General features: G+C 37.5%; 1 protein-coding gene across 1 annotated transcript in view; it reads left to right on the forward strand.

The window, feature by feature from the left end:
* The first annotated feature begins 1,943 nt into the window (after positions 1–1,943).
* Positions 1,944–13,164, forward strand: part of BOLL (boule homolog, RNA binding protein) — a 31,869-nt gene continuing 20,648 nt past the window's right edge. The window contains exons 1-3 of the mRNA XM_029283555.1: positions 1,944–1,961; positions 11,217–11,360; positions 12,918–13,009. Coding sequence (XP_029139388.1) covers positions 1,944–1,961; positions 11,217–11,360; positions 12,918–13,009 — 254 coding nt within the window. The remainder of the gene's footprint in view (positions 1,962–11,216; positions 11,361–12,917; positions 13,010–13,164) is intronic.

Below are 13,164 nucleotides of genomic sequence, written 5' to 3' on the forward strand. Positions count from 1 at the left end.
CAAGATGATGTATTGGGGAACATAGTTGCTTGCATAGCTTTAGAGGTGGGATTTCTTAACTTTGTATAAGGGAATTGTTACGTGTGTCTTCAGACTTGGTTTCACTTTTGACGTGCTGATACTTTGTAACTAATAAACATGTTCTTTGAGGAATTTCCAAGTCTCAGAGCTTTATTTGTCTCTGTCTATCGGAACCATGACACTTCCCTTCTCACCCTTATGGGTAGTATCTGTCTTCCTCAATTAGGAAGGTAACTAGGAAACGTCATCAGTACCTAGTTTGGGTAAATGAAACATCTGCAACAAAACAGCCAAGCTGCACAAGGTGGGACTACACTTTACATCTGCATGATTCCCATTCAGATCTGTCAACTAGGTTGAAATCAGTACTGTCACATGGGTACAGTATGTGTACATGCAGATAGTAGGGAACTGCTCGCAAAATGATACTCAAACAGGGGGAGGAGTAATGTCTGTGGTAGAAAGCCAAGAATCAGCACATAGAGAATGAAGCCAACACAGTTGTTGCTCTTACTCCTTCAAGCTTTTGAACAAGACATTATCCTTGTTGCTAAAGTATAATATTTTGCCTTGCACAGAGGTGAGTAATTATTCCATCCCCCTATACTTTTGAATGCAGACGGTTGTAATTGGAGTCGGGGTAACTCTTGAAAGTTGGCTGTTTTCTATCACAGAAGTGCTAAGTGTTGTTGGGAGAGTGACAGCAGCAACAGGGACAAGGGCTGGCAGTTTTCTGTCTCAAGCATCAATCTCTTCTGTCTGGCACTATAATGGAGTTTAAAGCCCAATGATAAACAACGATAAGCAAAAACAAGACTTGGCATCTCACTGGCCTCCCCCAAGCATGAAGCAAGTTAGACGGTGTCATGGACAGGTAGTACGGTAAAAGTCATGTTTTTGTATGATTCTAGACTAACAGATTTAAAACAGCAAAAAGATTGGTAAGATACCAGGAAGGAATTTGAACAGTGTGATTTATAAATACGGCGTTTTTACCCAAAAAGCTGTGTGCATTGAACTTCATCTCCTGTTTACCCATCTAGGGTAGACACTCTTTCTACAAATTTACCAATTTAAATAATTCATAATGAAAGAACATCTTCAAATGGATTCTGCCATTCCAAGCTGTGAGGAGAAATACACACTGATATGGTAGCTGAGCCAAACAGTTTACGATGTCAGTCTAAGGCAGGCAGTTCATTAGTTATCTCCTGATGCATGAACCACGGATGTGTGAGGTGAGGAAGGGTGACAATGGTCACTGACATAAACTGCCAATTAATCAAATTCACTAAAACAGATAATTTATTTCCTGAGTTAATAAGACAGGATGTGAAAGCAACATGACATTTATTTATTTATTCAGTTATAACATTTGTGTGACACTCTATTTCCTAATGGCTGAGATGTGAATTTAAAGTATATTCAAAAATGTAAATTTGCTGTAATTAAGGATTGTGTAAAGAATGCATTATAAAATTGGAAAATAGAAAACTCATAGTCCAATAAAAATCATTCCATAAAACTATACATACCACCACCAATTTACATAACTATTGTTTAACACAGATTTTTTTTTAAAAAAAAGTTACTGGTTTTGTCCCAAAAGAATCTTTGAAATTATTCAAGAGGCCCCAAGGAAGGAATCCATAAAAGACACATTAAATCTCCCGCCCACCTCACTTTTAGAGTTCCGGATGCTAGCCCAAACGTAACTACATGCCTTTTCCCTCGGCCCCACCTCTTGGCCCAGCGAGGGGCCACTGCACCTGTAGAGAGCTTGTCGCGCCCGCCCACCCCGTTTTCCGTGCCTTGCCCCTTAGTAACGGAGGCGCGGCAGCTGCGTGAGAAGGCGAGCTGCGTGCGGGAAACGTGCTGCCCAGAACTTGAGGCGTGCCGTGTATGTACGTGTGAAGCGAAAGATGGAGCCCGATTCCTCGGTTAGTACGAAACCTTGCAGCGTTCAAAGGACACTCCGACACCATCGAACAGAGTTCGCGCCGCCTAGGGCCGGGTTTGGCCGACAGGGGATTCCTGAGGGAAAGGCGTACCTAGGCTTGAAATGGGTCCTAGGAACGGACGGGGCGGGTAGCAGCACACGTCGTTGGGGTGGAAAGTTGACGGCGCGGGGGAAAGGGCGAGAAATCACTTCAGACCCAGAGCCACGAATGATTTTAACGTCGCTTTCCCGCCAAAATACCCAAGCGCTCAAGGAACGCTGCTGCTGCTGCTCCTCCTCCTCCTCCCTAGCACTCTCAAGCAAGACGCCGCGCCCTTTCTTCCCGTTTTCTCTCCCCTCCCCGCCATTGCTTGAGGCGCTTTTCTCTCTCCCCCTCTCCCCGCGAAGTGGGAGGGGCTGGGGCTAAAGAAACGGCCCTCCTGGGCACGCGCCCCCTAACGGCAGCGGAAGGCGGTTGGGGCTTCGGGGGGGGGGGCGGAGGGCGCGATTCTGTCGGGCGTCGGAGAGACGAGGCTCCTGCCTTGTGGCTGCCTTTCTCCGCGCCCTGTAGTTGGAGGCGCTAGCCTTTCGCTTTTTTATTCTGGCGAAAGTGATCCTAATTCCAATATTCTCGACACCATTAGGAGTGCCAGCTCTTTATTAGGGGACTGAGCAATTTTTCTTATTTGGGTAGGTGAAGGTAAATTCTGCTTTGGTTTGAGCATGACCCTGGTGATTTATGTACATAACGTGTTCATGTTACCTGTCCCCAAAGTTGTGTTGTTGAGGTGTTTCTATAATGGCTTGAATTTTCGCTCGTGATTTAAATATAAACGGAAGAGCCCAGAATAGCTTGATTTTTTTAAGTCTTCAGGAAGATACTAAAAATATTTCTCTAGACACCATAAGGGAAACCAAAAATATTTTTCCGGTATGTAAAATTACAAACACTCGTGGCATTTATATTATTGTAGGGTAATTTTGTATTGTTAAAGTGCAATTAAAAAATAGAAGAACTTTCTAAAGTAAAACAATTGTGCCTATCTATGGTAGATGCAGCAAATATATTTTTTATTATTATTTCTTAAGCTTTACAGGAAGAAATAGAAAAATTACAAAATACACAAAAGGAAACAGAAGAAAAACTATCTTTCTCCCCCCCCCAAATATGCAAGAAATATGAACAATATTTTACACCTTATCTGGGTTTTTTTCCACTATTTATTTTTGCATCAAAGGTTTAAAAATTTTGATACTCAATAATATTTTATTTTGTTAGGAAATTAGTTAAAAGATATAAGGATGCACTTTTATAAAGGAAACAAGTTCAACTCAAGCACACTCTGATAATGCAAACATTTGCTTAAGGTGAGCATTTAAACTGAACAGTCATTCAAAGGGCCCAGAGTTGCTTGCTGAGATGGGCAGTCATATAAATTGAATAAAGAATTAAATATCTCATGGAATTAAAAAAATGAACAAAACACTCATAGTATGGTGTAAGCATTTAAAATTCACAGGTATGAACTATAAAACATGGGAGCTAATTCCTGCAGATGATTGTTTTTGTGTGTCACTGCACAGTCCTCACTGGATATTCTGAAAAGATTGCATCTTGAAATGTTTTTTTTCTGATGATTCTCACCAAGCTTCATTTAACAAGAACCCTGGAGAAAAGCCTCTGAAAATTATCTTAAAATTTGGAAGCAGCATAAGATTGGAAGCTTTTCCTGTTTAGTGCTTTTCAAATGTATTGAAATTTGGGGGTTGGCCATGTTGGCGAATTGTTGTAGGAATCTAGAATTTATGAAGATAAATTAAGGAAAATTGCTTTTTAAATACTGTGATTTAAATTCAGCTGTCTATCATACTATAAACTGATGGAAGTTTCCAAGACATTTTCAAATCATCACAAGTTATAGTTACCTACTGGGAGATTACCAGAACATGACTAAATTATACCAGGCCCTCTCCCTTCAGATATGGACACTTCTGATTTATTTGATGTTCAAGAGATGTAGCGGCCTCCAAATCAAATATCTGAGCTAGAGAAATTGAACTAATTTAACTAATAATGTTGAACATTGTTAAGTAAAATTACATTATCCCAACCATGTGGTGCTCAAAGTAGGGGCTGTTCCACAATGGGTTAAATATGGTGGCTTTAACTGAACAGTTGAGACCCTGTCCCCTTTTTAATTTGCAATATTTCTCTATATATCTTTAAAAAGGTGAGGCTTTAATTGCATGGGCAATCTTTATTCAAGATATTTTCAATTCCCACTTATTCAAATTGAATTGAAAGAGTTCTATTACACTACTTGAAATTGGTCATTGGTGACTTGCTAAAGATCTTATTCTCCATTCATTCGTATTTACATTTTTCTAGGAGTGGCCCAGTTGCTGCACCTTTCAAAAGAACCTGGTACTGTTCCTGGTACTACTATGTTAGATAGCTAAAGGAAGAAAAGTAACTTTAAAGATACAAATAGTTATCCCCTATTTATTAGAAGCAACAAACTTTCAACATGCAAGTATTTAGATTCCCTTTTATACTTAATTTTATTAAAAGTTAAATTTTATTTTATTAAAACTAATACAAACTTAAAAAATAGAAACAGGAAAAACAAAACAGGAAAATAGGAAAAACAGGAAATAGGAAAAAAACAGGAAAAACAAAACAGAAAAAACAAGAATATAGTAAAAAAGAAAAATATTTATAGAAAGTACTTCCCCTTTCATCACAAGTATAAACTATTTTAGTAACTTTTCATCTCTTAAAATACAATAAATAATATCTTCTTCCCATATCCTTATTTATAAAAAAAAAAATATCATTAAAGCTTGTTTCAGTCTTTATTAGCCAAACCCCATTACAGGTTACTAGGGATAACAGCCTATCTATTTAAACCTTGATCAAATAAACCTATTTCCTTTTACTTTTAATAATCTACAATCCCTTCAAATAATGTTGTAGAACTTGAATTCTTTTCATTTTTTCTTTGTCTCTTTTCCCAAAATTCTTCTAAGTTTTACAGTAACAACCCTCTTTATTAAATCCAATATAGGAAAAATATCCACGTCACTGTGTTGGTTTGTTAGTTGTACATCCTTCTTAATTATTAAGCTGGTTTCTTTTGTATGTCCATGTGGTATCATTTTCTGTATAATTTTTGTAGCCTATCATTTTTAAATCCATTTTCAGATCAATCTCACTCTTGTTAGGTAAACTTTGTTCCTGTTTCATAACATCTTTGAAGCAGTTTATCAATGGATGCAGGTACTCTTAAAATTAACTTCATTTTTCAAAAAACCCTTCAATATTTTCAATGTTAAAATACTTTGCTTCATTCTGAATTGGTAAGTAAAATGTAAGTATTCTCCTTTAATTGTAATCTTTAGTTCCTTCTGGTTCTCTTCAGAAGGTTCTCCAACCTTCGTAGTCTCATCCAATTATGTTTTTTAAGAGAATTCAAAACAAAAACATTTTCCCATGGAAAAGAGTCTTATAATTAATACCAAAATCTTATATCAAATCTATCTGGACCCATAGCCCATTTGTAACTTTCCAGAATTGAAGTTCTAATCAGTCCTTTGCTGTTCATTCCAAAATATTTTTTTATGTCTTTAAACTTGAACAGGTAGTTTTTGCCTTAAAACCAGTAATCGTTAGAAGTTATAATAGCACTGAAAAAGTGATACAACTGTTTTTCACACTTAACGATTGTTGCAGCATCCCCACAGTCACTTGTATCAAGCCCCTGGGCTTGCCATGAGCCGGCGGGAGACAGGGAGGACGCAGCCAGCAGCCGGCCGACGTGTGCATGGGGGCTATGAGCACCGCCTGACTCCCGACAGTCAGCTGGGAGTTGGGTCACCGTCCAGACATCAGTGGGGAGCCGGCGGGTCCGCTACACACTGCCCGGCTCCCGGAGGCCAACTGGGAGTCGGCCCAGCAGGCGCACGCCAGCTGGGAGTCGGCGGAATCACCGTGCGCCGCCTGACTCCCGAAAAGCAGCTGGGAGTCAGCCCAGCCTCCGCGTGTTCGGCCCGGCTCCTGGGAAGCAGCTGGGAATCGGCCTGGCAACCGGCCAGCAGCTGGGAGTCGGCGAGGCTGCCAGACACCGCGGGTGCCTCCCTCCGAGGAAACGGACGCCGGAGACGTCCCCACCGCCGGCTGGGCAATTGAGCTAAGCCAGCCGGACGTCGGGGGGATTATGCCTCACCTCAGCTGCCCCTCCCTCCTGCCGGGCGCAGGGGGAAGGAGGCAGAGCGCTGCCTGGTTGCCTGAGAGAACAGCTGGAACGGCGGAGGCTGCGTTGGTGCGTCTGGAGGGGGGGAAAACGGACATTGAACTACTCTTTCTATCCATACAGACCGGATGCTGGCTTGCTGATTGGGGTGGGGTTGGTGGGCGGGGCACGTCTATGTAAAGCGCTGGGAGCAGTTCACTCCCAGTGCTGACTTTTTCTTTGCATTAAAGTTTGCTGGTCACTTGTTCCTTCTGTGTCTGGAGTTTATTGGCAGCAGGCAGAGGACAGCTGACAACTTGATCAAAATCTGGATACTTAGCAACTGGCATGTATGACAGTTACATGTCCCAGTGTCATGTGATCACTTTTTGTGATTTTCTGACAAGCAAAGTCAATGGGGAAGCCAGTTTCACTTAACAACTGACAAGAAAGGTCATAAAATGGATCAAAACTCTCTTAACAACTAACTTACTTAGCAATAGAAATTTTGGGCTCAATTGTGGTCGTAAGTCAAGGACTGCTCGTATTTAAAACATCTTTCATTAAAAATTGAAGAAAATTCATCTGTTACTGTAAACCATATTGATCGAAAAAGTTCCCAATAGCTGAAATGCAGTTAAAAAGCAATTTCCATAAATGATTAGAAAAGCATGTGAACCCAGTATCCTCTTGATGGCACTAACCATAGTTTCAGCAAGATGGCTATTCCCTTCCCTCTCAGGACTTTGGGTGCTGGTGTCTTGCATTCTCTTCATGAGGAGTAGCACTATGGAGCACTTGTGGGTGATCTCAAGCCCCTTCCTTGACAGGAGAAGAATTATGAAAACCGGATCTATATGATGGCTCTTCATTCTGCTGCAGTTATTAATTCTCCTTCAGTTCGCCATTTGTTCCCCAGAAGTTCCCCAGTTCGCCATTTGTTCCCCAGAAGATTCCTGACTGCATTTTTAGGTTTTAATACCCAAAACTTTGAAATAATTAGACTGAATAGTTCATTGCCTCCAATAATAGAACTACAGTGTGTATGAAGTCATGATGAATACTAGTGATTTTATCTTCAAATATCTGCTGACTTTCTTTTAACAATCCACTTAAGGTAGGACCAGTTCCAATTCAGTTCTGATTATAATAAACCATTTACTGTCTGAGACAACGTTGCTTTGCAGATTACATTGCAAATACCATGTATAGGAAAGAGAACTACTTTGGCATAATCACAGCATAAAATAGACTGGATAATGAAATCTAATATATAATTCTGCCAGTTAAGTCTTTTCTACTTGTGGTCTAGAATTAGTCCCATTTGCTTCACTGCTCCTATCTTAATGTCCTATATCAGTGGTGGCGAACCTATGGCACGCGTGCCAGAGGCGGCACTTGGAGCCCTCTGTGGGCACGCTCCATGCCCCAGAGATGGCAACCGTCCTCTTCAACCAGCCACCCGCTAACTTGCCAATGTCCCATGTCGCCAGATGCATTCCAGCACCCATGCGCTTGCTGGCCTTTGTGTGTGGGGGCAGATGGTGTCAGGCAGCAGCCACCCCGGCCCCTGCCTTGCCTTGCCCTGCGACATGGCACCCCGCCCTGCCTTGCTTCACCCCGCAGAACCAGCCTCTTTCCCACCGCCCCACCCGCCAGAGACCCCTGGATCTCCCCCAACCCTGCCCGACCCTCACAGGCATCCCTCCCCAGGAGCAACATCGAGCTGGCCATGCCCACCCATCTGCCATGACCAGTGTAGCCACGCCCACCCGGCAGCCACGCCCACCCGGCACTCGGCCATATATAAGTGGGTTTTGGGTTGAAGTTTGGGCACTTGGTCTCTAAAAGGTTTGCCATCACTGTCCTATATCCTACTAAGATATATCTGGAAACTGGTTTGGTCTTGTCAGGAGAAAAAAAATGCATGGTGCAGTCACCAAGCATATCTATTGGAAAACCACTAGCAGAATCGGGGAAACAGTAGTGTAGAATCTATTAGTTTCTTAACTAGAACCATTCTAGTACAATCATTTGCAAGTGTAAAAAGATGAGAAAGTAAAAACCACAGTTTTTATCTTTTCATCATGTCTGTGTCACTATCATCTTACCATCAACTACAGCACATGATATGTCTGAATTCAATGCTTTGTTAAACTGTTTGACATGCATTTAAAATGCATTGTGAGATAACTCCTATCACCTTATGCTTCAGACACATTTGAATTTGTCGTGTCCGTAGCCAGAAAAGTAGATCTATTCTTCTGTATGTGATAGGAATTATCATACTTACAAATAGAACTTTATGATCAACATGTAACTGCATTTGTAGGGAGAACTTCTATTTTATTATGTCAGACTTGCTCCCAAACAATATATTACAAAGATGTGTTCATTCAGAAAAAGATATACGGCTTTCTCATTAAAGCAACCATCGATAACCTATAGTTAATTAGCAGAACACATTTATTTGCCAAAAATATAGCCAAGCACGTGTAAACCAATATTATATGTGTATTCAGTGTTACTGGAATTGTATGCAAACTTTGAATCCGTGTGTTTTATAGAGTGTCAATTTTAGAGTGCTGTATGTAATGTCAAATAATTCAAAACAAACATAATGTTTTAAAATTATGAAATGATAACAGTTTATAATAAGACTGCATCATAATTACATAACAATCTGTAAAATGATAAACTTTCAAAAATATCTTCAAAAGAAACTTGATAATTATTGTAATTTCATAGTGTTATCTACAAGTTATTTATTGATCAGTGTTGGAAGGTTTCAAAAGTATTTTTGTTTAAATATAGTATTTTGAAATAAGCTTGGAAGCAAGCATTATAAATTAGAAAACATTCAAATTGACTTATTAAAAATTATTACAAGTCTGGGATCCATTCTAATAGTAATAAGCTCATTGTCAGAGAACATAAGAGTTTTCTCCATTGTTGTTATTCTTTTATCTCTGTACATCTACATATTTGATTTCCCCTTTTATTAAAATATGACACATCTCATTTCTTTACAACAATTCAGTAAATATCTGAAAGAAGAAAATAATAGAAATTAAATTATTGAGCTTCAATATTGATGATAGTATTAATAGGATGAGGATTTAAAAAAAATTCTATTATTTTAAGAAATTACTCTGTAAGAAAGTACTGTCAGTTAGAATTCCTAGCCCCAAAATAGAAGTATTTTTTTACTGTTTCATGTTTGTACTCTATAGTACAATAAAGATTTCTTTGTTAAACAACAGTAGAAGAAATGTGAATTCTCCTATTATATGGTTCTGATACTATCAATATGTTAATGTATTTCAAATATTGACTTTTAACTCCTTTTGCTGGTAGGAAGACATAATAAAAAGGACATAATAATCAATTAGTCAGACTAGAGCTCTACCTTCAACTCTTTACTAGTTTAAATCTATAGTTTCTGAAACATTCCAGAAAAACACTATCGTCAGAATTGTTCAGTGGAAAAAATTCAAGTAATAATAGTATCAAATAGCCACAAATGATTTAAATATGTAGTATGATATATATTGACAATGAATACATTATCAATGTGAGGAAAACCATACTGAAAAAAATAATTTTATTGTCAGTGTTTATAACTGTACATTAATTTCTGAATTACCTACAGTATATGATTGAACTTTTATGATATTTTTTCGCAGCTTTGTTTTCAACAGACTCAGGAAGGACCTTGTCGTGGTTCTGTTGCTCATAGCACATCATGCTATGCTAACGCTTCCTGTGCATGCTTTACATACACTACACTGGACAGTTCAGTTATTCAGGACTGTGGTATTTTTCTGGAAAGTAAATTGAAATTTAACAATTAGGAACCCTGAGATAAATAGTTTTATTATTAACGGATTTTTTATATTTTTGTGATTTATACTCACTATGGATGCCCTTTCAAAGTAGAGCAGTTTTACAGACAGAAGGAGATGAGAGGGAAGGACCAAGTTTGAGACTATTTATAAGCAAATAAAGAACATCCTTTGTTAGTTCTTTACTGAATAATAGCTGAAAATCTGTCATCATGTTTCTTAGTAAAGTATTAATACCAAATATAACAATATTTGAATCTAATAAATCTAAAAATGGCCTGGTGTTTTCCTTGAATTTATTAAAGTATGAAAACAATCTTTAGAAGGAAAGAATGAACAAACCTAACTGGATTTAACTGTTATATTTTTATGAGTGGGAATATACACTAAAAAAAACATAGCTAATTAGGTTTTCTTTAGAGTATATATATATTGGAACATATCTATAAATGATATTAACTATTAATCTGATATCTGATTTCATATAACTTCATTTTTATGAGTGGGAATACTTTGAAACACATAACTTGAAATATATAGCCTAAGTAATTATCTTTTTTTAAAAGCTAAATGGAAAATGTTTTTAATGTATAGATTAATTATATGGAATTCAAATTTTTATTTTAAATTAGTGTTTTACTTTTTAGGTTAAATGTAAATTTTATTGTACAGATGAGCTATTCTAAGAAAAGAGGATACAAATATCCTACTTGTGTAATGAAGCAGGGATAATGTTCGTACATATTTTTTAACGGACTATTCTTTTAAGTTAAGACAGTATTTAATACACTTAGAAAATAATAACTTTTAGAACTTTATAGAATTGATTAAGAAGAGTTGAGTGTATGAAAACCTAATATAAGATAGAAAAACTTTCGATACTGTGGCATTAAATTACTTCTGGATTAAAGTAAAAATGCTTTCATTCCCTAAAAATAATTATAACCAGTGCTTTTTTTCTAAAAAATAAAAAAAAAAGGTGCCGGAACTCACACATGTCATACAACCTGCCTTGCCTATTCTACAAGGTTCCATCCAAAAAAGGTGGTGGAACTCCATTCTGGGCGTTCTATGAGAAAAAAGCCCTGATTATAACTATTGTTTGTTCTTTTATTTTAATTTTTGAAAATCCATAATAAATTGAAAATATATTTAACAAGAATATGTTCTTTTAAACAGCAAACTGCAAATCAGAGGCAAACTGATTCTTTGTCTCCATCTCCTAAGACTGTGTCGCCGGTGCCTTTAAATAATGCCACCAGTGCCCCAAGGTTTGGAACAGTTATTCCTAATCGCATCTTTGTTGGAGGAATTGATTTTAAGGTAATTTGGGTGGTCCCAACTTTTATTATAATAGAATTGTTTTTATATTGTTACATATATCTAAGAATTTATTCTTATGATTTTATCATCTGGTAGATAGATGTGGAAAATAAAGAGTTACTTCTCCCCCATCTCAACCCTTTGTTGTTGTTATCTAATGAAATGGCAATGTCATTACAGTGGATTCCTGTTTGCCCAGTTTGATCTATTTCAATGGGTTGGGGATTTTCCAGAAACAAATTTATTAGTGTCATTGTGAAGATAGAGGATAGAGATTCATCCTATTTTATTAGCCATGTGCTCTGATCACTCTACCTTTTATTGTACTCCTGCTTTTTAAATCTTTCATTCACCCACAAATTCGTTCACAGGTATTTCACTTTTTACTTTTTCAAATTATTATTACTGAGTTTAAAAATATCCAAGTGGCATTGTTGAAAATATCCATGTAACGTCCTCTCACTGCCTTTCATCCATAGGGCTTTCTATTGAGTATGGAAAAGTGTGCGGGGTTTTCCCCCTATAATCAGTTATGAATGAGGAAATGTATGTTGAGAGAAGTATAAACTAGATACTCCCAATCCATTCAAAGGCCAGTGTTGCAGTCAACCAAGAGCAAAAGCAAAAATGTCTATATTCTTAGAAACTACAGGAAACATACATACATACTTGAAAATATATTCCCTTCCATCATAGCTTAGTAAAATATCTAACTATGCATCCAGTGTTAAAAACTTAACAGTGCTACTCTAATGAAATATTAACTCTTAAATATATTATTCAATGTATATAGAGAGCTGTGGTGGCGCGGTGGTTAGAATGCAGTATTGCAGGCTAATTCTAGCCGACTGCCAGCTGTTCGATTCTCACAGTCTCAAGGTTGTTTCAGCCTTCCAGGGTCGGTAAAATGAGGACCCAGATTGTTGGGGGCAATCTGACTGAAAACCGTTTAGAGAGGGCTGTAAAGCACTATGAAGCAGTCTGTAAGTCTAAGTGATATTGCTATCAGTTGTATCCTGTTCAACATTTTATTTTAACAAGTATGCTTCCAAGGTAATTCATTTTTTTTTTAAAAAAAAGTCCAATTTTTCCCATTTTATTTCCTGCAATAACACTTCATTGTGTGTCTCTGCAGAGTAGCTTTTCTGGAAAATAGTCCTGAAAGGCATTCATTATCAAGCATGCCAACATATCCAAAGAAACTGTACTGTTTTTTCTCTCCCTGGTATTATTTCCCTTTTTTTAAAAAACAGAAATTTCAGAATACCATAGGAGATGGAGGTGGAATTATACACAATATGAGTAAGTCTAGAAGAATTGGCCCACTTTAGAAAATATTGCAGGTATCCTTATTATACAAACTGCTGAAGAATATAATTGGACAGTGATGTAACTTTCAAAATTGTGTATAAATGGATGGATTGAAATTAGTTTTGATTGAGCAAACATGCCAATTATTAAACGTATGTCAATATTAAGTGATAGTTGTATTTTAACTATATTTACTAGTATTATACAGTCTTTCTCTCTCCCCCCCCCCTTTATTTATTTTAATAGACTAATGAAAATGACCTGAGGAAATTTTTTTCTCAATACGGCTGTGTAAAAGAAGTAAAAATAGTAAATGACAGAGCTGGAGTATCAAAAGGGTTAGTAAACCAAAACATTTATTAAATTAATATCATACTGCTTAGAGTCTATATATAGTCTTCCAAAAATGAAGAGCATGGTATAAAGGTCCTTCAGGTCTGTAACTCTATAAGCAAATTATCTAGGAATAAGTTTAAACATCTGGGAATAAGTT

This window comes from Protobothrops mucrosquamatus, unplaced genomic scaffold (assembly GCF_001527695.2).
Source record: "Protobothrops mucrosquamatus isolate PMUCROS unplaced genomic scaffold, P.Mucros_1.0 scaffold129, whole genome shotgun sequence".
NCBI classification, from domain to species: domain Eukaryota; kingdom Metazoa; phylum Chordata; class Lepidosauria; order Squamata; family Viperidae; genus Protobothrops; species Protobothrops mucrosquamatus.